This window comes from Rhipicephalus microplus, chromosome 2, assembly GCF_043290135.1.
Source record: "Rhipicephalus microplus isolate Deutch F79 chromosome 2, USDA_Rmic, whole genome shotgun sequence".
Lineage (NCBI taxonomy): Eukaryota > Metazoa > Arthropoda > Arachnida > Ixodida > Ixodidae > Rhipicephalus > Rhipicephalus microplus.
The window spans coordinates 190,648,351-190,672,889 of record NC_134701.1 but is presented as its reverse complement, the minus strand read 5'-3'; the positions used below and the strand labels follow the sequence as shown (position 1 = coordinate 190,672,889).

General features: G+C 47.5%; 1 protein-coding gene across 1 annotated transcript in view; it reads left to right on the top strand.

Moving 5' to 3' along the window:
• LOC119169627 (solute carrier family 13 member 2-like) overlaps positions 1 to 24,539 on the top strand; it is a 51,242-nt gene that overhangs the window by 11,584 nt on the left and 15,119 nt on the right. The window contains exons 8-12 of the mRNA XM_075882724.1: positions 3,833 to 3,913; positions 19,226 to 19,333; positions 21,351 to 21,531; positions 22,382 to 22,543; positions 23,237 to 23,374. Coding sequence (XP_075738839.1) covers positions 3,833 to 3,913; positions 19,226 to 19,333; positions 21,351 to 21,531; positions 22,382 to 22,543; positions 23,237 to 23,374 — 670 coding nt within the window. The remainder of the gene's footprint in view (positions 1 to 3,832; positions 3,914 to 19,225; positions 19,334 to 21,350; positions 21,532 to 22,381; positions 22,544 to 23,236; positions 23,375 to 24,539) is intronic.

Here is a 24,539-nt window from a genome sequence, read left to right as displayed (position 1 = left end):
GGTGAAGGCACGTTGCACGAAGGCAAGAAAACCATTGGTCATTAAGGATCATAGACTTCAATTTAAATAAAATGGCAGATCACACGTACACTGGGAATCGATGCTATGCGAAGCATGAATGTAAAATGTTGTTATGTCACTTTCAAATCAGCACAACGTTACGAGGTGAAGGTAAATGATGCCGCACATGACTTCCGTGCCATGATTTTGATGTTTGAATGTGTCCTTTGCTTTCGTTATCTATTCACGTCACGTGATACCAAGTTTAGGTTATGTGGTGCTAGCGAAATGGCCGCGATCACGCTATGATCGTGGTATGTTGGCATGTTCTTACATGACACACACGTAAAAATCATTATGTTTGCACAAGTCATATATTTTGTAATCCATTGACGTCATGTAAAACCAAATTTGGTTAACATAGAGCCAGCCAAACGGCCGTGAGCGGATCATGAAGGGCCCAATATACTCCGATGTAGCGTTGACGCGTGCGCACGCTGGGCACAACGACGTTACGTTAGCAAAACGCGAGCACTCAATAGTCTGACGCCAGACGCTACCAGCGTCCGTTGGCGCGGCCCGACGGCAACCGGCACAAAATGCGACATGCTCCTTTTCGCGCCAATGCGTTACCCACAGAACACTGCGTCTCCCTCTTTTCGTGACGGAGGGACGCTGAAAGCGCTGAAACGCGCATGCGTCAAAGCAACGCAGCGCGGCGCGTGCCTGCGAGTATATGGAAGAACCGGCGTGACGTGACGAAATGAACGCTAGCGAGCACGCGCACCGCGTCACGTCGAAATGTATTGGCGCCTTAGCTGTGACATGTAGTCAAGACACATGACACGCATTTCATTATTATCATGTTTGCACCAGTCGCATACCTTCGTCATCGAATTGCGTCACGTAATACCAAATATCGCATATGTGAAGCTAGTGAAACAGCCGCGAGTGCATCATCAGTGTGGCATGTAGTCATGTTGTTACATGACACGCATGTCGTGATTATCATGTTTGGATGTGTCATTTACCTATGTCGTCTGTTCGCGTCGCGTAATACCGAGTTTGGTACATGTGAAGGTAGGGAAACGGCCGCGAGCGCATCATGAGCGTAGCTTGTACTCATGTTGTTACTTGACACGCATCTCATGATTATCAAGTTTGCACCAGTCACATACCTTCATTATCTATTCACGTCCCGTAATACCAAATTTGTTATAAGTGAAGCTAGCGAAACGGCCGCGAGCTCATCATGAGCATGGCATGTAGTCATTATGTTACATGACACGCATATCATGATTTTCATGTTAGGGTCTGTCGCTTGTGTTCACCATGCAATCATGCCCATACCATACCAGTTTTGCAACATATCATGTGAACAAAACCACAGCAAGAGCTGCAGGACCATGAAATGTAAATCATGACATTCATGACGTAAATGTCATGATTTTCATGTTATGACTAGTCAAGTATGTTTTTCATACAGTCATGTTATGCCGTACCAAGTTCGGTATTGCTACCATTATCGAAACAAGCAGGAGAGCTAAAAGTCGTAGGCGGCGAGATAGATAGATAGATAGATAGATAGATAGATAGATAGATAGATAGATAGATAGATAGATAGATAGATAGATAGATAGATAGATAGATAGATAGATAGATGCTGCTGCTGCTGCTGCTGATGATGATGATGATGATGATGATGATGATGATGACGACGACGACGACGACGACGGTGACGACGACGAACCAACTGTGCGGAGCGCTTGGGCGAAAATATTTTTCACTGAGTGATAATACTTCGAAAGAACGTGTACGAAAGTACTCACGAGGAAAATAACCTCAGCTAAGCATTTTTCAGGGATGTTGTTTATGCTTTCCGAAGAAAATCCGTTAAAAGTTTTCGTCTCATATATCACACGTCCAAATACACGCAGTTCATGTTGATTGCTGCTCTGTTGTCGTAGGATGCCTAAATATGCAGTACTCAATCGTTCATTGTAACAGTTCACACTATTGCGTGCTTTATTTGTCGCTCTCTAAGAATACCCTATCGTTTCTCTCTACTGACCCTCTTTAACGCATACATGATGTGCTTGGTCGACGATTTCGGCCTAGAAACTTGAAGGAGTATTGGCACGAAAGTTTTCAGTTTTTCTGCGTCAAATGAAAAGTTGAGCTTTCAAGGGTCTAAGAAGTCTGCTGCTAGCTTTGAGTGTATCCTAATAGGGTTAATAAGATATGTTTTTAAAGGCTAGTTTTTGTTGCTGCTGTACTATGATGTCGCAACAGGGCAGGAGCTTGACGTCGCCTGCTCACGCAAGATGGCGTTGCATTTTCACAGCAGTTTTGTAGCAGGTTTGTAAAGTAGAAGCAGCCATTTTGAATATTTTGCTGACGCTCGAGCAGCCATCGTGGATGTTTTGGCACCTGGGGTCCTCAGAAGTGAGCAGCATGCTGCGTGAAGTCACCATTTTCAATACTGTCGCGAAACGTAAAGCTAGTGCCGATGTCGCTAGATGCACCACAGCAAAAATGACCTAATATCATAATAAGGCATGTTATCAGCATTATTTTCAGGTTTATACTTACTCAGAGCCATATTCACTTACAGTATAATTCTATGGCACAGTAAACTCACCTCCGAAAAAAGGTGTGAGTCCCCCCCCCCCCCTTAACATTAAGGATTTTTGGTGCACCCCAATTGAAGGGACGTAGTCACCACGTTATCAATATAATGTGATGGGGACTGAGTACTTACAGATTTCCCTCCTTGTAATATTAACCAACCACACATATGAGTGCTAATGTTAAGGGGGGTGGGGGGTATATGTGATATGGAACATAACACGTGCTGTTGCCTAGTGATTTCGTCAAAAAGGCAGAATAAGGAGTGAAAAAATTTTGCTTTCATCATTACATGCGGCTCGCTCTAACTGGTAACAGTGAGCTAAAATTGTATGAATATGCGCTAATGTTTCAAAAAGTAGTTGGTTAATATTTATTCTAAAAGACGGGGCTTGTGCATGCAGTTGAGTTTTCGTGACTACTTTCTTTTTCGCCGTTGTGGACCCATGTTGTTGTTAGTCACCATTTGTGTTGTCTTGAATTCTCTTTCGCGTCAGCGTCTGCGCTGCCAGTCTTTTAGAATGATGACGCGCAACTCCATGGAAGTAGGCGTTAACGTCGGTACTTTGACGACTCTCAAGTGATGATATTGTGATAAGAACACGCTGTACGCAACTGTTCGAAACTCGATATCATATACGAAAATACGTATGACACCATGATTTGCCTGCCTCGAAATTAGAGGCGCATGACTCAACCTGGCCATTGAAAATATCAGATACAACTGTGGAACTCTGGCATTGTTGCCTCGAGCGTAAGCCAACAGATCATTTGCGCAATGTCGCTCAAGTCGAAAGATTTTGTTATTCTAATGCTGTAGTGTAGTAAACATTGATCGAAATCCCTCCATCGAATGTACACCACCGGAACTTTAAAGTAAACAACGCAGTGCCAATGAACGATGTGTAGAAACAACCTGCACGCGTACAAAGTGATAGTGCTGGCCATAAGACACGTACGACAAGTTATGCAGGCAGCCATTTGCTTGATTTTACCGGGCACTTGACCTTAGTATCTGACAAGAAATAACAATTGACACCACTTTGAAGTGTTTGTACATCCATGCTTGTATTCTGCTCGCAATGCAATATTGATTCATTAGGTCTACAAGGTAAAGTCGTATTGAGCTTCCATAATGTCACATTTGGTTGTACACCGAGAAAGCTTTGTATTTCGTGTGCTCTTCTCATTTACTCCATTCCAGACCGAAAGGCACGGAAAGGGAAAGTCGCGAGAAGATCAAGCTGGAACTCGAACGCCGTTACAGCAGCCTTGGACCCATGAAGTGAGCTGAAGAATATTTGTATTTCGTTGTTCTGGAGAAGAGACACATTTTGCAAACAACGCCTGCATTGCGCGAAAACCGACCCCTGCGTGGTGTATTCACGTGACCGACACAATCTCGTTCACATTCGCGGGGCCGTCGCGGCATCGTAGAAGTAAATTGAATTGATTAATTGATTGATTTATTGATTGATTGAACGAGCCATCGACCAATTACTCAGCTAGAATGTTACTCAGTTTCAATAAGAGCGGTATAATCCTGCCCATGGATGTTTGTAACTTACACAGAAAAAACATCGAACATGAACACAAAACGTGTTACACTTGCGTGTATTGTTAGTGACAAGTTTAATTCTTAGCGAAAAGGCTGCTGTGCTATTTGCGCATCTTATAAGAAGCGAAATAAGAAATACGCGAATAATGGGTCGGAATCAGATATATTCGTTAGTATGTATGGCTCGTACAGACATTTATTGAGTTATAATGTTTAAAATAATGTTTAAGTTTAATGAGTATTTATTGAGTTAAAAGCCACAACTCGTAATAAAGGTACTTATTCTCGCAATAAAAAATGAGTTTGTAAAAGTGACCAAACCCTTAACGAACTTTCAAACTTGCTTCCTTTGCTAGACAGCGTTAAAAGGATGTTTCACTGTTGCACATTTTGTACAGACTACGGTTGAAAATAAGGAATAAACATCTGCTCAGTGTTATTACATTATAAAACTGAATTTCAAGAAGCGAGTTGGTATTTTTAGTATAGTGCTCGCTAATGCATTTAGTCGAAATTCAAGTGAAAAAAAAGAAGGTGGTGGTGTAAAAAGTGTTTAACGAGTCAGAATACCTTGTATCTACTAGAGCACCATGACTATGGGATAGCAGGAGCAATTCTAGTGTATAATGGGGCGGGGGTAAAAAAAGTGGGTAAGGATTTATAGTACTTGGTACTCTACTATGAGAGAGCTTAAAGCCGTCCCGTGGGGCTCAATGCAACACTCCCGGACTTAATGGTGATTTGACGAACCTAAGCGAAATCATCAATGGTGACCGATACATTGCACGCCAAGGGACTTGGCGCAGCGGATTTGTACAGCTGGCCATCGAAGGTGCTCAGGTTAAATGCGCATTTGTAACGTCCCGTTTTTCTTTACTTTACGCTTTTTGGTGATGGGTTTGTGGTTTTCAGCCATTGGCGATTTGGTATTGTGATATTATATTGAGGTCAATTGTCATTTCCCATTGCCACCTCAAATTGTGGCCTGGATATGAACGCACGACCGCTGTTGTTGACTGTAGGAGCGGAAGTGTTGCACTGCTAAGGTCGTGGGCGAATGTCTGATACCTGGCCTGGAGAAAGCACTGTGCCATGCGCATGATAGAAGGAAACATAAAGAAAAAAAGAAAGAAAAAGAAGGAAGGAAGGAAAGAAACGAAGAAATAGACAGAGAAAGAAAGAAAGGAAGAAAGAAAGAATGTGTAGCGGAAGCTGCTAAGCACCACCGCATTCTTTTCTATCCCGTCTGCAGCCGGCCGTCGACAGCGCGCCTACTCGCGGCGCCAGCTCCTCCTCCTCCGTGTTCGGGGAACAACGTGTTGTCGGGGCCGGCTCCGGGGATTAGACCGGCGGCATGCTACGTCTGCTCGCTTGGTGGCCCCCGTTTCCTCTTTCTTGTAGAAGAACGCGGGGGTGCCTCCTTCTCTCCCTCGTCGAGGGGAGCTCTCGTCACTCGCACGGAGTGGAAATAAACAGTCTTGCCCTGCAACTCCAAACCTGCTTCACGTCTCCTTTCTCGCTGCCTCCGGCAGCCGACATTCCCGGCCGCTACAAAATTGGTGACCCGAACGCTTCAACGAACACGCCGCGATGAGCTCCGACGACAACGCTGCTGCCTCCACGCCTGCGGTCATCGCCACAGAACTGAAGCTACCAAATTTTTGGCCGAAAAATCCAAGAGTTTGGTTCAGCCAAGTGGAGGCCCGCTTTCAACTCCGGCACATCACCTCGCAGTCGACAAAATACCTTCACGTCGTCGCAGCCCTGCCCCCCGAAATCGCCGACGCTATCGACGACATTTTGGTTTCACCCCCCGCGCAAGAAGAATATGACACCCTCAAAAAGACGGTGCTGGACCGCCTCGAGGCGCCTGAAGAAAGCAGACTGCAGCAGCTCTTGTGTCGCGAAGAGCTGGGCGACCAACGACCTTCCCAACTGCTGCACCGTATGCGGCAACCACTCGGCGTGCACGCGCGTCAGGACGGCCAGCTCCCACTTCTTCGTGAACTTTTCCTGCAACGGCTCCCCCAGTCGGTGCGCGTGGTTCTCGCGGGTTCAAATGAGACGTCCCTTGATCGACTCGCGCAACTTGCCGATCGCATCACGGAATACTCAACTCCAACCTTTGCGCCCATAGCTGCTGCAAGAACACATGAGCAACCAGATCGACTGTCGCGCCTTGAGGAGAAACTGCAACACCTTACCGAGACCATGCAGAAACTTGTGCTATCTGGCGCTCCCCAACAGGACGAGCAACGACGCAACCGATCCCCTTCAAGACACCCAAGCTCTTCCCAGAGAAGCCATGCACGAGATACACAGGACGGAGTTTGCTGGTACCACCGTCGTTTCGGCACGGGTGCTAGCCGCTGCACTCAACCTTGCTCGTTTCCGGGAAACGCTCCGGCCAGTCGTTAACGGCGGCTTACGACATCGGCCCTCCACCCAGCCGCCTGTTTTTCGTAGTCGACCGCGTAAGCAACTCGCGCCTGCTAGTCGACACGGGAGCCGAAATCTCTATTGTCCCGGCAACCCCCGAGGATCGCCGACGTAGCAAGAACACATCGTCGCTGCAGGCAGTGAACAACACTGCCATCGCTACGTACGGCTTCCGTTCGCTGACAATAGACGTCGGACTCAGGCGCCTGTTTCGCTGGGTCTTCGTGGTGGCGGATGTTAATTTCGCCATACTCGGAGCAGATTTTCTCAGCCACTTCAACCTGGATGTGAGCGTACGTGACCGTTGCCTCAAGGATAACAACACATCTCTCAAAGTACGTGGTTTGGAGTCAAACATCTGCTCATCTGGCATCTGCGCCTTCCAGCCAGTATCAGCCTACCACCACGTCCTGGCCGAATTCCCCTCGCTCACCAAGCCCCGCAACACGGAACAGCCGGTGAAACATAACGTGACTCACCACATCGTCACCACCGGGCCGCCAGTCACCGCCCGGCCACGACGGCTGTCCAGCAAAAGGCTTCAAGCTGCACGCAGGGAGTTCGAGCATATGCTGCAGCTGGGAATTGTTCGCCCTTCGTCTAGCAACCATTCATCGCCGCTACACATGGTGCCTAAGGACGACGATTGGCGCCCGTGTGGTGATTACAGAGCCTTGAACGCATCGACAACGCCGGACCAGTATCCTCTGCCACACATTCACGATTTCAGCGCGCGGCTGGCAGGTACGAAAATATACAGCAAGATCGACCTTGTAGCGGCATACCACCAAATCCCCGTCGAACCGCAGGACATACCAAAAACAGCCATAACAACTCCGTTCGGCCTGTTTGAGTTTGTCCGCATACCCTACGGCTTGAAAAATGCCGCACAGACCTTTCAAAGGTTCATGGATGAGGTCACCCGGGGTCTTCCTTTCATCTTTGTCTACTTGGATGACATTTTGGTGGCCAGCAGAACGCCTGCGGAGGACGAAGAGCACCTCCGCCAGCTTTTTCAGCGTTTGGATGAGCACGGTCTGGTGTTGAAACCTCAAAAGTGCGTGTTTGCAGTAGAGGCGCTACACTTCCTCGGCCACCACATCACTGCTGAAGGCATTATGCCATTGGAATCGAGGGTGGAATCCGTCAAGAAGTTTCCAGCTCCAACATCTTTTCGCAAGCTGAGGGAGTTCCTCGGGCTCTTAAACTTCCACCGGCGCTTCATTCCGTCTTGTGCTCGAGTGATCCAGCCATTGACCGACCTGCTGCGCCGAGACGACCAAAAGGCACCAGAATTTTGTTGGTCTGACGAACACCAGAACGCTTTCCAGAAAGCTAAGGACGAGCTAGCCGCGGCTACCCTCCTCATTCATCCACGGCCTGAAGCTCCTACACGCCTCATGGTGGACGCTTCCTCCACATCGGTCGGAGCAGTGCTGCAGCAACAGGAGGGCGCCCAGTGGAAGCCACTGGGCTTCTTTTCGAAACGTCTGAAGCCTGCAGAAGCACGGTACAGCACTTTTGGAAGGGAGATGCTCGCAATATATTGTTCCATTAAGCATTTCCGCTACTTCCTCGAAGGCCGTGAGTTCTACATCTTGACAGACCACAAGCCCCTCACCTACGTATTCAAAAACAACAGTTCCTCCTACTCAGAACGAGAGATCCGTCAGCTCTCATTCATCTCCGAGTTTTCTACAGACATCCGCCACGTTCCCGGGGTCGAAAACGAAGCAGCTGACGCCTCGTCTCGCGTCAATGCTTCCAGCACAGAAGTCCTGGACTTCGAAGCTATGGCCGCAGCTCAGCGGGACGACCCCGAGTTGACAAGTCTGAAGGGAGGGGGATCTTCACTCGTGCTCTCGGAGGTTGCACTTCCCTACTTCCAGAGCACGATAACCTGCGATACCTCCCAGGCAGCACCACGACCTTTTGTCCCACTGAACTTTCGCCGAGTGGTATTCAACACTTTCCACTCCATCAGCCACCCAGGTGTCCGTGCCACCCAGCGGCTGATAACGCAACGCTTCGTTTGGCCCGGAGTCAACGCGGACGTGCGACGATGGGCTCGGACATGTGAAACGTGTCAGCAAGTGAAAGTGACTCGCCACAATCGGGCTGCACTACAGGAATTTCGGACTCCTGAGTCGCGGTTTGACCACGTTCACCTTGACCTCGTCGGACCACTACCGCCCTGCCAAGGATTTAGGTACCTGCTCACATGCATCGACAGGTACAGCCGGTGGCCCGAAGCTATACCAATTGCGGACATATCAGCTGAGACCTTCGCGCAGGCCTTCATTCAAACATGGGTGTCCCGCTTTGGCTGCCCCGCCCGCATAACAACTGACCGGGGACGGCAATTCCAGAGCAACCTCTTTTCCGCACTTTCAACGCTCCTCGGCACGAAGCTGCAGCATACAACCGCCTACCACCCCGCCAGCAACGGAATGGTTGAGCGCTTCCACCGGCAACTCAAAGCCGCACTGGCAGCGAAACTCGACCGCCAGCACTGGGTGCAGAAGCTCCCGCTCGTTCTTCTTGGCCTACGCTCAACGGTGAAGGAAGACCTCGGCTTCAGCGCAGCGGAAATGGTCTACGGCTCAACAGTGCGCCTCCCGGGAGAATTCTTCTCTGACCACACACCTTCCGCCCCAACAGCCTCCGATCACATCGAGAAGCTGCGCGCATGGCTCGCGCAACTCAGGCCAACAGCACCTCGCATCGCCCGCAACAGGAAAGTTTTCACTTTTCCTGACATGGACTCTGCTACCCATGGGTTCGTGCGACACGACGCAACGAAGCCGCCCCTTACTCCGCCGTACGATGGCCCATTCAAAGTTTTGGGACGTACTAACAAAACCATCGCAATCGACGTGCGGGGGAAACGAGAAGTCGTCGCCGTTGACCGCGCCAAGCCTGCTCATATTGAAGTTTCCATTCAAGCAGCCTCTCACGTACGATTTCAGTGCTAACCATTGGACTGTGACCTTCCACTATTCAGCCAGTAACTGCTGTCCTTCTTTAAAAGCTCCGCAATCTAGGGGGGGAGCCTTTGTAGCGGAAGCTGCTAAGCACCACTGCATTCTTTTCTATCCCGTCTGCAGCCGGCCGTCGACAGCGCGCCTACTCGCGGCGCCAGCTCCTCCTCCTCCGTGTTCTGGGAACAACGTGTTGTCGGGGCCGGCTCCGGGGATTAGACCGGCGGCATGCTACGTCTGCTCGCTTGGTGGCCCCCGTTTCCTCTTTCTTGTAGAAGAACGCGGGGGTGCCTCCTTCTCTCCCTCGTCTAGGGGAGCTCTCGTCACTCGCACGGAGTGGAAATAAACAGTCTTGCCCTGCAACTCCAAACCTGCTTCACGTCTCCTTTCTCGCTGCCTCCGGCAGCCGACATTCCCGGCCGCTACAAATGAAAGAAAGAAAGAAAGAAGGAAGGACAGAAAGAAACAAAGAAAGAAAGAGAGAAAGAAAGAAAGAAAGAAAGAAAGAAAGAAAGAAAGAAAGAAAAGAAAGACACATGCCAAGCTTAGGCCCCTAACATCAAAAATTAACCGGCGCTGGGTATAGGACGCCAAAGCATACGTATAAGCAGGACGAACTCACAGTAATGATTTATTGAAGACACACGACCTTGCCGACTTGCAAAACGCTTGCGCGAAATAGGTCATGGCAGCATGACGATAGTGAACCACCCATCAAGGCCCTTTATATCTACTCAAAAATTTCGAGACCTTTATTAAAGAGACGTACGCATGATTCCCTCACGCGTCTATATGGACCACGTCTAGCTATCCTTGAACCACGCTGGATTTCACGTGAACTTTGCACCTTCACTCGCCCTGACACTATCATCCCGGCAAAAATCGGCTTGCCTTCTTGGCACATGTCCTCCAATAAATTGGTGTTTCGGACTGTCCTGGGCAACCAAATACCTAGTGGGAGAATGGCTTATAATGGTAATTTATAATAGTTCAAACGAATAGCGCATTTTCTCTTGATGTAGCATAACCATGGTGTTGTTCAGAACTTCTTGTGTACGGTGGAAAATTTGGCTCTTGAGCTCAGTGCAGTTCGTAATGCAGATTTGCTATATACTAAATACTTATGGATAGTTTATGCATAGTTATTCGTATTTGAACTGTAGTAATTGCTGCCTCCATCCCAAAAGAAAACTAGGTAGTTTTAATTAGGTTCCTTAGAACAACAAATATTGCACTTCATTCATTATTTGCAGACATATACTGTAGCACGGTTCTCAAAGACAGGGTTCTCAAAGCCCCGTGGCCTTATCATCGCCTCATATTTTTATTAATTTTAGGGTCAAAGCTCCTTATAGCAACACTCGTTTGTCCCTCGTAGTCGCAGTAGTAGTCGTAGTGTGTAACCAGTCTTATATTTTCATTTCCAAGGTGGTGCCGATGAGAGATTTTTTCTGTGCGTTGTTGAACAATAAAAATTCGCAGCGTGCGCGTTAACTAAAAGCCGAATTCTCCTTTCTTTCATTCCCGCTTAGCAGCCATATGCAAGTACATCGAGCACTATCTGACAAGAAAGGGTTGCTACGTTATACTCGCTGGGCATAACTTCCTTGGTTTTAGAAAGGTTTAGTGAGTGTTGGGCCGCAGTGCCATGAATACAGCGAACTAGTATGTATTATGAACTGATTGATTTGTGGGGTTTAACGTCCCAAAACCACCATATGATTATAAGAGACGCCGTAGTGGAGGGCTCCGGAAATTTTGACCACCTGGGGTTCTTTAACGTGCACCCAAATCTGAGCACACGGGCCTACAACATTTCCGCCTCCATCGGAAATGCAGCCGCCACAGCCGGGATTTGATCCCACGACCTGCGGGTCAGCAGCCGAGTACCTTAGCCACTAGACCACCGTGGCGGGGCTGTATTATGAACTCGAGGTGGTTAAAGGTGGGGAGTAGACGTGAAGCGCAAGCCGTAAGAAAAAGTGCGTGTGCCACCTCTCGTTTAGTCCTTGGAATGTCCGCGGGTGCTTCTATATGAAGAATAAATGATGAAAAGATGCGGAGATGGTGGTACTTGGAGTGTTGACTAGATGGACGAACGGACACGCAGACAGATGCACGGACGGAGTCACAGATGGCTCCACCAATGGATGGGCGCGTGGACGGACGCAGGGGCGGATACATGGACGAACGCAGGGACGGGCGCACAGATGTACGTGTGGACGCATGAACTGACGCACGCACGGACGGGCGAATGGACGCACGGACGGTCACACAGACGAACGAATGGACGGACGGATGATTCGCCCCACTCTCCATCATTCACTTCGTGGATATGCTGCCATTTTTTATACAAGTATATTCGTGAGCTACGAAGATGTGATGGCTCTGAAGCATTGCTTTAGTGTGTTAACCCTGAAACAACCGTGAAACAAAAACTACACACCCTTAAAAAAGAGGTTACTAAGTTCGGTTTACTAGCTGCTTGTCACATGGGTTACTGACCGGTTAGTAAATGAGGTTAGTAACTGTTACTACCTCCAACTTTACTAACGCAGTTGGTAATGGTTACTAACGTAAGTAGCCATGGTTGGTAACAAAAAAATGTACTAGACGTGATCCTTTTGCCTCACGAATCACCGGTTCTATAGCGGTCTCATTAGCGAGCATCAACATTTCGATGTATCACTGAGTAATTGCGCACATAATGTAATAAAGTAGAACAGCACACATAAACAAGTCCGCACGAGAAGTACAGTGTCTAAGCAGTTCCAGTTGTACTTATAATGTGGGAGCTCAGTACACCAATCCTCTTCATCTGTACATTATCATCATTATCATATGTTGCTCATGTACCCTCACCGTTATCACGCAGGATCATCATCTTGGTTAATTCATCGTAGCTGTCGGGTGCCGGTTCCTCGGGTCTAATAAAGGTCTTCCAAACCAAGACTTCATACGTGTAAGAGATTGCTGTTCGATTTCCCGTCGTCATCTTGACTGCTTTACCCCCTGGAGCTACGTTCAGGTTGCCGTTTAAGCCAGGTGTCCGGAAATATGTCTCAGAAAGATTAGGTCGGTGCTGCAGCCGTTCCCACTCCGCTCTCGCGTGCCATGTCTTCTCACGTCATTAACAGCGTCCAGCGTGAGCCCCATTCCTTCGCTGGTATGCGCGGGAAAGATGTGGAGGAATAGCTGGACGATTTCGAACGTCTCGGTGCTGATAACCGGTGGGATAACACCTACAAACTCTCTCACGTCTCGTTCTACCTCACGGGTGTCGCGAAGATTCAACAACCTCCTCAACATCCCCGACTGGCCAGCCTGCAAACATCAGCTTCGCCATGCCTTTGGCACAGCGACTGTTTGTTCGGCTTTCGCAAAGAAAGCTCTCGAATATCAGAACAGCACATCGGGGAGTCGTATAAATCCTACATGGAAGATGTTCTTTCACTTTGCCGCCGGCTGGATACATCGATGACAGAGTCAGACAAGGTACTCCAGCTTAAGGGGATTTCACCTGTCGCATTCAATACCCTTGCAATCCAGAATCTGGCTACCATTGCTGACGTTGCGACACCTGTCAGCGCCTCGACAAACTTGAGTCTATGCGCCTACAACCGGACAGTGACGCAGCCCAAATTGCCGCGCGGATCCAAACCCACGAGACATGATAAGGGTGATTATGCGTGAAGCAATCAATGTGATTCTAACTACCTTCAGTGTGTCCCAATAAGTATTCTTCAACGTCATTGCGGGATGTCATCAGACAGGAGCTCACGTCCATGACCAACATGGCACGCTGCTGCCCACTGCCGCTCGCACTCTCTCATCATTCTCGCATGGCGCCACCACGCCATCAGGCACCGTCCGCTCTACGTCGCCGCCACGAACGTACGCGTCGGTTGCTGCCGCACCTCCCACGAGCTCTCCCACGAGCTTTCCGTCACCACCACCTGAGCTCTCATCTGTCCATCTCATTGCTCTCTCTTCCGGTGTGTTAACGCAAGCTACTACCCTCCCTGGCAATGGACTCGCCCTACGTGCTTATATTGCGGCTATCGCGGCCGCATTTCACGCTTTTGCCGCAAGCGCCAGCAAGAAGAGCATCGAGGGTACATCATACGCGAACAGGACTATACCGGAAGAGCCTTGCACCAGGACTGCCGTGATTCGTCAACGCCGCGTCGGTCTCTGTCTTCGCCAGCATCAGGTGAACTGCACAGTAGTCATCGATCAACTCGACGCCGTTAACTGTCGCTATACCATCGCTCGTCTTCTCCGTTTCAGCCTGCCTTCCTCGCTTCTGAACGCCGTCCGGAAAACTAAGCGATGCAGTTTTTGGAGGACAAACTGCATTCCAACACAAGACCCAATACCAGGACTACCACCACCGTTTTCCTCCGCCATGCAAAGTACTCAGGATGGCAGACGAGAGAATTCTTCTCCGGCTATTTATCAATACTTTACAGTGCCCGGCAGTGCTTAAACACTTTGACTCTTACTTTTCCGGCCTCTACCAGTACTGTGCGGAAGTGGCTGACACTTACCACATGGTATGGTTATGCCAGCTCAATACGTCTTTACTCGCGAACCCAAATCTGACAAGAGAGGAATGCGAGGCGGCCCTGCTGAGTTGCCAAGACCTTGCGGCCCAACAAGCCATGGTCTAGCGTGCCAGACGGGCGGCCGCGACCAATGGGGTCTCTGACTGAAGACTCCACCTAGTACTGCAGGGAGGCTGAGCCACTAGAGGCTAGTCTCCCTGGCAATATCTGTTTTTTTAATGCTTACTACTACTACTACTCGAGCGCGACCTTACAATTAGATTTCAGTCACAGTTGAGGGAATGGACATTGATGCTTTGGTGGACATTGGGTCTACGTTTTCTATTATTCGTGCTGATTTGTGTACTCGTTTGAAACATCACGACGCCTTATGATGTATCAACACTGGTTACATCCCACGAAACAACAATTCACCCTTCCGCTCTCTGCACTGTTTGTGTGCTGATAAACGACATTCTTCACCATATAGAATTTGCTGTGATATCCCCGTGCTCCCGCCAACTCATTTTAGGCGGGGACGTTCTTCTGCTGCCACGGCTATTTGTTGTGCAGAACGTGTTGTTCATTTCAGTGACACAGACCACTTGTTCAGCGACGAAACCTACAGGCCACTTTGACTGATCGCTACTGAGACATCGAGCTACTACAACACGAACAGCAATTAGCCTCCGTTTTGTTCAGAGCCCTCGACACTTGTGACATTTTGGTCACCCCGTCACCCCGTTGCCTTAATAAAGGCATAGCTCTCGCATCAGGTGTGGCTCACTTCATCAATGGATCAGATGTCCTCGCTGCTACGAACATCACACCAAAAAAAAAGTTTACTGCCGCAAGGCACTACTCTCGCCTGCGATGCCGACCTGGAGCCTGTGTGCGTCGTGCTTCTTACCTCTGTCTCCTCTAAAGGCCATTCTGCTGATCATGCTGCTTCCTCGGCCTTTACAGCAGCGATCAGCAGAATCTTGAAAGACTCATAGAAGCAGCATCTGCTTGATTTGTTGGAAAAGCATGCAAACTCTTTTGACCTCTATTCATCCACCGCTACACCACGTCATATTCAGACCGACAGAATATTCATTGTGCACCGCCGTCCATACCGCGCCTTTTTAGCCTAACGAAAATTTATAGAGTAAAACATAGACGATATGCTGAAACGGGAGGTAACCCGACCTTCAACCAGTCCTTGGTCATCTCTCATCGCTCTGGTGCGTAAAAAAGACGGTTCAGTACGATTTTGCGTCAATTAGCGGGCACTCAATAAGATCACTAGAAAGGACGTATACCACATTCCACGCATCTACGAGGTCCTCAATTTTTTACAAGGTGCTGCATTCTTTTCGAGACTCAACTTGTGTTCCGGCTATTGGCGAATTCCCATGCACGAAGATGATAAATAAAAAGCTGCGTTTGTAACCCTGGACGGCCTATACCATTTCAATGTTATGCCATTCGGTCTATGCAATGCGCCCACGACTTTTGAGCGCATGATTCACACCATGCTGCGTGGCCTAAAATAGAAGACTTGTCCATCTTAACTCGATGACATTGTCTTTTCATCGACGTCTTCTCAACGTCTGCAACTTTTGACGAGATCCTGACTTGATGCAGGCGCTGGAATTCAAATGAACACTAAGGAGTGTCATGTCGCCAGCAGATCTATCAAGGTGCTCGGTAATGTCGTGAGCAAGGACGGGATTCGTCCAGACCCTAATAAAACTGTGGCGGTGCCTTGCTTCCTTCGTTCTGACAAGCCAAAAGATTTGCGAAGTTTTTTGGTCTCGCCTCTTACTTTCGGAGATTCATAACAAAACTTTGCCCTCATAGCCGCAGCACTTCATAAGCTACTTGCTTCCGGTATGCCCTTTGAGTGGTCTTAGGAATATGAATCGGCTTTGGACATGTTGAAGAGTGCGACCGACCCTGTACTTTCCTATTTTCGCGATGATGCACCGACCTTTCTGCAAACAGACGCTAGAGCCGCGGTTAAGGAGCCGTGCTTCTGCAAATACACCACTCTTCGTGAGAGCGAGTCGTTGCATACGCCAGCCGTGTCCTCTCCGCAGCCAGGAAGAACTACATGATCACTGAGCAGGAGCGCTTCACCATTGTTTGGTCAGTGCACAAATTTCGTCCCTATCTGCACGGCCTCGATTTCGCCATTGGGACCGATCATTGCGCTTTACGTTGGCTTTCGACACTCAAGAACTCGTCGGCACGCCTCGGCCGCTGGATACTACGCCTCCAAGAGTATGATTTTGACATCATATACAAGTGCGGCAGAAAGCACAGTGACGCCGACGCTCTTTCTCGCTGCCAACTACTAGCGGCTCCCCTCGGAGTTTCTGCAATCACTTTGCACAACAAATCCTTGGAGTCCACGTCTACGGCGGTTCCCTCTCTTGCCTTTGTAGACCAGCCGCCTTCGGATGACCACCACGATTTTCCTTCTCGACAGCTGGCTGACCCATACTGTCGGCGTTTTATAGGCTACCTCACTGGCGATAGCCGTCCACCTAATGCGAGGCGCCGTCGCCAACTCTCGCAGGACAACTCGGTGCTGTACCGCCTTACTTATCATCCTGATGGTCTGCGCTGGGTTCCTGTTCTATCCCGATCACTTCGGTCCGAATTCCTCAGAGCGCTTCAGAACACCCGACTGCTGGTCACCTTGGTTATCATAAAATCTACGATCGCCTTTGAAGTCGCTTTTATTGGCCAGGGTTTACCACTAGCGTAGCTCGGTACGTCGGGTCCTGCACTACCTGCCAATGTAGAAAACTACCATCTTCTCCCGCCGGTACACTACAGCCTCTGCCGTGCTCAGCCACACCATTCGAAGTCGCACGTGTCCATCTTTATGACCTTTTCTAGTCAGTGCTGCTGGAAACCGGTGGATAGTAACACCCGTTGACCATTTGACGCGCTACGCCGAGACGGCATATGTTACTATACCGGTTCAACTTCTGAAATTGCTGATTTCATCCTCCGAGCCATTATACTGCGTCATGATGCTTCACGTGTATTGCTCAGTGACCATGAAAGGGCCTTCCTTTCACAACTAGTGAACGAACTTCTTCACGCCTCCGGCACAACTCACAAGACTGCCCCTAGTTATCATCCCCAGACAAATGGCCTCATTGAGCAATTCCACCGCACTCTTGCTGACATGATCGCTGCCTATATTCGACCAGACTACGAAAACTGGGAAGTTGTTCTACCATTCGTCACTTTTGCCTACAATATGGCCATTCAGCGGACAACCGTCTACTCACAATTTTACCTAGTTTATGGGCGCTCCCTTACTTCCTTTCTGGACGTCTCTTTCTTAACCTCCCACACGAATTCATATCCATCCGCTTCAGAAGAATCCGTTTTACTACTCGCCCAGTGTCGCCAACGTGCTCGTATAAATACTTAAGCAAGATAGCAAGAGAGAAAGCTAGTTTACGATGAATCACATTGTGCTGTATCCTTTCAACCTGACCACGAAGTGCTACTCTTGACGCCTATTCGCACACATGGTTTGTGCGACTAATTTCAACCACGGTTTATCGGGCCGTACACAGTTCTTGAAAAAACTTCACCAGGGAATATCGCGTGACGCCACTTGTAGCCCCAACAGATCAACGTTATCGAACTACTGAGGTCGACCATGTCTCCTGTATGAAGCCCTTCATGCGACGTTTTTTGTCCCTTTGATTGGCCGTGGCCAGGCTGGCCGCTTTCACTTGTGGTGAATTAGTGTGGGCATTTAGTATACCAATCCCATTAATCTGTACATTATCATCACTATCATTTGTTGCTTATGCATCCTCATCGTTGTCGCGTAGGATTATCATCTTGGTTCGTTCATCATGTGTTTAGTTCATCGTAGCTGTCGGCTCCCAGTTCCTCGAGCCTTATAACGTTTTTACAATCCAAGACTTCATAACAGCCCTAACTTTGAGGAATGCAGCTGATGCTGGTGGGTGGCAATGCTGTAGGATGTATAATTTCAGTTAGTCGCCTTTATTTGTACAACATTCAGTTTTTTTAGGTCAGCAAGGTAACGTAGCGTAGGACTTTTCTTCAAGCATATTAGGAAAAACAATTAGTTATGTTCATTTTGCATATTACCGCCTCAACACGGCTTAATATACAAGACATAGGACTGGGTAGTAAGCTCACATTTATTGCCTCAATTAACTTTAATGCATTCCCGTGCTACTAAATAGGCTGTAAGATGCTCATAGTAATAACTGTGTGTTTAGAGAAACAATTAACATTTTAGAGTACTAGGCACTCTACTATGGGAGAGCATAAAACCGTCCCGTAAGCCGCTGTTCAACTGCTTCACACGAAAGCAAAAATAATTATGAAACCACTATACTCCAAAGTTCCTTTAACAAGTTCATTAAATACGTGCATGACGAAAAGTTACCAACAGTGTGCGAAATGTAGTGACGACTGCAATTTTCAGGCATTTGCTGACGTGGGTAATAAACTTGTCGTAAAAGGTTAGTAGTGGCCGAAGAAGGTTAGTAACAGCTGCTGTAGCTAATATTTTGCTCGTGGTTACTAGCTTTTTACTCGCTTATTTTTAAGAGTGCATTTCAGAATTGGCGTCCAGGTATATCCCTCGTATATCGGTATGAACAATTTGTTGAAATCCTAACGCCAAGTGTCCTTCAGAGATGATCTGTATACGAGTTATGGGAAAATTTTTCTTTCGAATCACGACGTTTGTCAACAGTTTGTCCACACAAACACTCCTCCTCCTTCTCATTTATCCACCCCCCCCCTCCTCATGCTATAAAGTTTTACAATATACAGCCGACGCGAGATTAAACTGCGTAACGGCGGTACCTATACGCCTGCCACCGGCTATATAATAGGCTTGACGAAGTTTACATATTAGCAGCGTTGTAAAAATGATCACGTAAAATTTTCATGCGAAAAAAAAAGCACGTTTTGAAAATTTGTCGTGCACCGTTTCTCGCACCAAATCAGCCTCGTTCTATGTGACGTCTTCAGCGTCGTTTCCTGCACAATCTATTCTTGTGTTTCGCCAGGTTTCAAGAGGCAGCTGTGCTGTTCCTCACGTGTATGTTGATCATTCTCTGGCTCACCCAGAACCCCCGCATTATTCCTGGTTGGGCTGCTCTGTTCCCGTACGGCAGGTATGTCGTGCTTAGTTTTATTTTTCACCACACCTGTTTTAGTCTAGCCGTCACCGCCATCGTCGTCGTTGTAGAAGCAGTAATACTGAAGTGCATTGTAGTAGTAGTAGTAGTAGTAGTATTTGTAGTAGTAGTATTTGTAGTAGTAGTAGTAGTAATAGTAGTAGTAGTAGTAGCAGCAGCAGTAGTAGTAGTAGCATAGTAGTAGTTCCCTTGTCTACACGTCGGCTCCAGCACCCACCCCCTGTTTATGAATTTGTCATCAGTAGCAGTATTAATAATAGTAGTAGTAATAATAGTAGTAGTAGTAGTAGTAGTAGTAGTAGTAGTAGTAGTAGTAGTAGTAGTAGTAGTAGTAGGTCTGTTAGTAGTTGAAGCAGCGGCAGGAGTACGCAGGTCACGTGAGCAGAGAGAAAGTGAAAGAAGCAAAAACACAAATCATAAATACAATTATACTAATGATGGCTCTTCCTTAATTAACGGCAATGAAATGGTAGTGGTGACACTTGAAGTAATGACTCGCGGTGGCTTCACGAAACGCCGTGATCTCGCTAGCAAATCACAATCCCGCGCCTGCCACTTCACTGTCCGGCAGTGCTTACGGCGTGAAACCGGCTGAATTTTTTCTTTTTGAAATAGTTCTGGTCCGCCTCCTAGTGGCGGAGTTATTTACCTTAATCAAGCGAAATTTCCCGGTCGGGCAACTTTCAGGCCTGTGTCACTTATTCGCGTTGCGTGTGATGAGGCGCTCTACTTCGTTTAGAAACGAGTGCACTGCAATCGGCGCTGGCCCTGGCAACTATACAGTCTTCGAGAAAAGTTGTTAGAGGACAAATTTTTTTCTGGCTGTGAAATAGAGCTATAATCGTGAATCGATATTTAATACATTTTAAAAACGTGCGAATTTGTGCTTATCTGTACATATATATTCACTTTAACAAATAACTACGATACAATGAAGTCCAGTTGGTTCTTCCTCATATTTGTTTTGTTGTGGTGTTTTGCGCTATGTTCAATTCATCAATTTGTCTAATTATTGTTTTGTTGTTCAAGTACCCCGATTTTGTACTTAAATCACATTCTTGTTCATTATACATGCAGTGGTCATTAACATATCGGAACACACTGTTCGAGTAGTTCGCTGTCCACGAACGCGAATAGAATAAGCGCTAACAATTGATAAGCATAAACAAGGAGGTCAGACAAAGAACATAAGACCAGTCCTATGTTTGCTTTCGTCTTTTGTGGCCGTTCATTTTTAGCACCCATTCAGTTGTTTAGTTGATGTGAGCACGCTTGCAGGATTGTTAGGTGATTATTACTCTATGGTGGGGCATTAATAAAAGCGACACAAACACAATGTATCGTTTATTACCGCCTACTTTAAAAGCACCACAGTCGTTTCAGTCGACCACGATGAATCTCGGGCCAAATTATGTAATCAGCAACATTTACCCACCGACTGGTAGATACCATGCATATTGAAATTTCCTGCTGCCTAGCCACTTCCTCTTAACTTTTCTCAAAACATTTATTAGTAATAATAAACTTAACGTTACAGAGCCTACGTTATCAGAGCATAGCGTTACTCACAAGTATATAGGTCTCCAAATTGTGCGAAATTCAATGTGGCAGAAATAAATAACTTTTAAGGTGTTACGCGCCACACGCTTAAAAGCACAATAATATCATCGGGCATGCATTAGCGGGGAGCTCGTTGTTTTCACCAGCCTCTGTTGAATAACCTGCGCTTAATCATAGCGTTTTTTCCCCATTTCGTGCCCCTTGAAGCGTGACGTCTGTTACCGAGAAATAACCAGGGTCGGAACTTTAGCCGACTTAGCAGCACAAGGCGTTACATGCCAAGCTAACCAGGTGGTACGTGTGCAGAAACAAGATTCCGTATTATCTCACAACATAGAAATATAGCATATTTCGAAGCAATCTTTCAACATTAAAAAGTACCTTCTGCGGATTCACTGCAGTAGGAAAAACATTATTTTCTTCTGTGGGACAGGAACCTCACGTCGTGCGTTCCCGCGGTGCTTGTCACCGTACTGATGTTCGTGGTGCCCAAGGACCCCTTACGCGGCTCCGAAAGTCTGGGCCTGCTCACCTGGGAAGAGGCCAATTCCAAAGTTCATTGGGGCGTCGTGCTCATCATCTGTGGTGGCATGACGTTCGCCGAGGCTTCGAAGGTGAGCGCTGTCACCTCTACAATGTCAATTTAACTTGAAAAGCCGGATGTGTCTCGAATGCCGTCAAGCAAATATACGATACTGAAGTCTCTGTGTGTGATGCTTCACTCCACGCTGTAAACATTTGGCCAGGAACTTGATTGATCTAGCCGAACAAGACCTATCGCTGAACCAATAGTTTCAGTGTAGCCAATGTTTTGACAAAGGTCCGGATGAATGTATACATGAAAAGGGCATTCAATTTCCGTTATTCTTGAACTACTCTGCCCAGCATTATAGTTGATTGAGATTAGCACTACATTTGTAGTAATATGTGTTCACTTCTGCACTCCATCCGCACTAAAATCAGCAAATCAGCTCTGGTTTTCATGGACAATTATGAAGTGTATATATATTAACACACTGCGGATCACTATCTCAAGAGGCGTGCTGTCGAAAGACTGCACATCTACCTTCAACACTGTCTTCGAAGTTTGTACAAAACATAGACGGAAGCCATAATAGTATCACGGTCGTGCGAGTGGCCTTAAGCGTTAGTGAAGATCTGAGCCTCAATTTATCATGGTATATTGCATAGCATCTGTAAATAAGCTGACAGTAGAGTGCGACCACTAATATTGCCAACATTTGTAGGGAGGGATGAACTGATTTCCCGACGGTTTTGCTGCTGAATGTGAGTAACTATAAAGAAGACAAAATTGACATAGCGGAAAAGTGAGCGCTGCCTTTTATAGCGAGAACATTGTGCCATTCGCGAATTCACGAGACTATCGTAGACGCCCCATCTCGTCTTATTTTCTACACCACTAAAAGATCTTGACAAACTGAGATATACATGTGTCGTATATAGGTGTCAGGTCTGTCTGCGATTCTGGTGGACCACCTGCGCGCCCTGAATGTGATGCCGAGCTACGTGGTGGTGTCCATACTGTGTTTCTCTGCGTCTATGCTCACCGAATTCACGAGCAACACGGCAATCAGCGCCATCATGCTGCCCATCGTATTCGAAATGGTAAGTTGTCCTGCTTTTGGCCATCTCGTAAGCAACAATCCTTCGTTTTTTTTTTACATTCAAGTAACAGATAGGCGCCTAATTTTCTATATATATTGCAGGCATTCAATACCACATTGTCTGCACTACCAGTGACGCTTTACATCAGTCAACAAATACCACGATTCCCAAAAACTCTTAATTGGTAACCGTACTAAAAATAAAATGGGTCTTATACTCTACCAAAATCTCAAAGACGAAATACTTGCGCTGCTACAGCAACATATACATTCAATATACGCTCGTGAATGAGTAAGGGTGTGTGTTTGTGCGTGCGTTTAAAACAGCTTCGGCATAGATCACAGTTGCGAGTCATTTTAGCGTGAGTAATCCTAAACAATAATCAGACACGTCTATTTTTTTTTCTTTTTGCTTTACACTGCCTCTCAGTTTTAGTCAGTTGCAGCTTGTGGTAGGGGTTAACATAAGACACTGCCACGATCACAAACCCTATTCGAAAAATTATGCATAAGCTATTCATGGTGCCGAGGTGCATGGTGTCACACGCTTTTGTTTAGTGTATCGATGCACCTTTCGATACCACACGTGTGCGTATAGTAAATTTACAGACAAAAAGTTGAAAGTGTGTGTGTCTCAGTTCTGTTTCCCACCATTTATGTTCTGATTGCGCCGACTCAACGTGACTGTGCGCAGGCCGTGGCGCTTGAAGTGCACCCACTGTATTTCGCCATACCGGTGACCATCGCCTGTTCGTTCTCGTTCATGCTTCCGGCGGCCACACCACCCAATGCCATCGTCTTCGAGATGGGCAACTTCAAAATCTCAGACATGGTGCGTGGGCGTCACGGGACGCCAAGAAGGTAGTATGAAATAAGTGATAATCAGAGCCGATCTTGGTGCTCAACTTAAGTATCGAGACAAAGCTACCAGTCAATCCCTAAGTAATTCAAGATCGGAATCTGACTCTTTACATGTTTCAACGTATGCGCTGGGCGCCAGCCAGGAAGCTGTGGCACGCACCTTGAGTGGGCCAAAAGGCGCTCTCATGCATGAATAAATAAGAGCTAAATGCATGTATTTAGAACCAACGTGCGACGACATACAGTTCTATGTACTCTACTATGGGAGAGAACAGAGCTGTCCCGGTCGAAAATATATAATATTTGCCTATAATAAGCATGTGCGTTGAGAAAAATGTTCAAGGTTTTCAAGCAGCATGTTTTAAAAAAAATGGCAGCATATCCACGGAGTGAATGATGGAGAGTGGGGCGAAGCATCCGTCCGTCTATTCGTTCTTGTTTCCGTCCGTCCATGCGTCGGTCTGTGTGACCGTCCATGCGTCCATCCGCCCATCCTTGCGTGCGTCAGTTCATGCGCCCAAACGGACATCCGTGCGTCCATCCCTGCGTTCGTCCATGCATTTGCCCCTGCGTCCGTCCATGCGTCCATCCGTCCGTGCAGCCATCCGCGCGTTCGTCCATTCATCTGTCTGTGTGTCCCTTCGTCCCTCTAGTCAACACTCTAAGTACCACCATCTCGCATCTTTTCATCATATATTCCTCTTATAGAAGCACCGCCATCCAGCGGACATTCCAAAGACTGAATGAGAGGAGGCACACGCACACTTTCTTACGGCTTGCGCTTCGTGTCTACTTCCCACCTTTAACCACCTCGAGTTCATGGTATATACTAGTTCACTGCATTCGTGGCACTGCGGCCCAACGCTCACTAAACCATTCTAAAACCAAGGAGGTTACTCCCAGCGAGTGTGACGTAGCAACCCTTTCTTGTCAGATAGTGCTCAATGTACATGCCAATGGCTGCTAATGGGGAATGAGAGACAGGAGGATTCGGCTTTAGTTAACGTGCATGCTGCGAATTTATTGTCCAACAGCGCACAGGAGAAATCTCCCACCGGCACCACCTTGCTGGTCAAGGCGTTAGACATGTTATGCACTACTACGAGGTACTAGCGGGTGCTGCTTTAAGGAGCTTC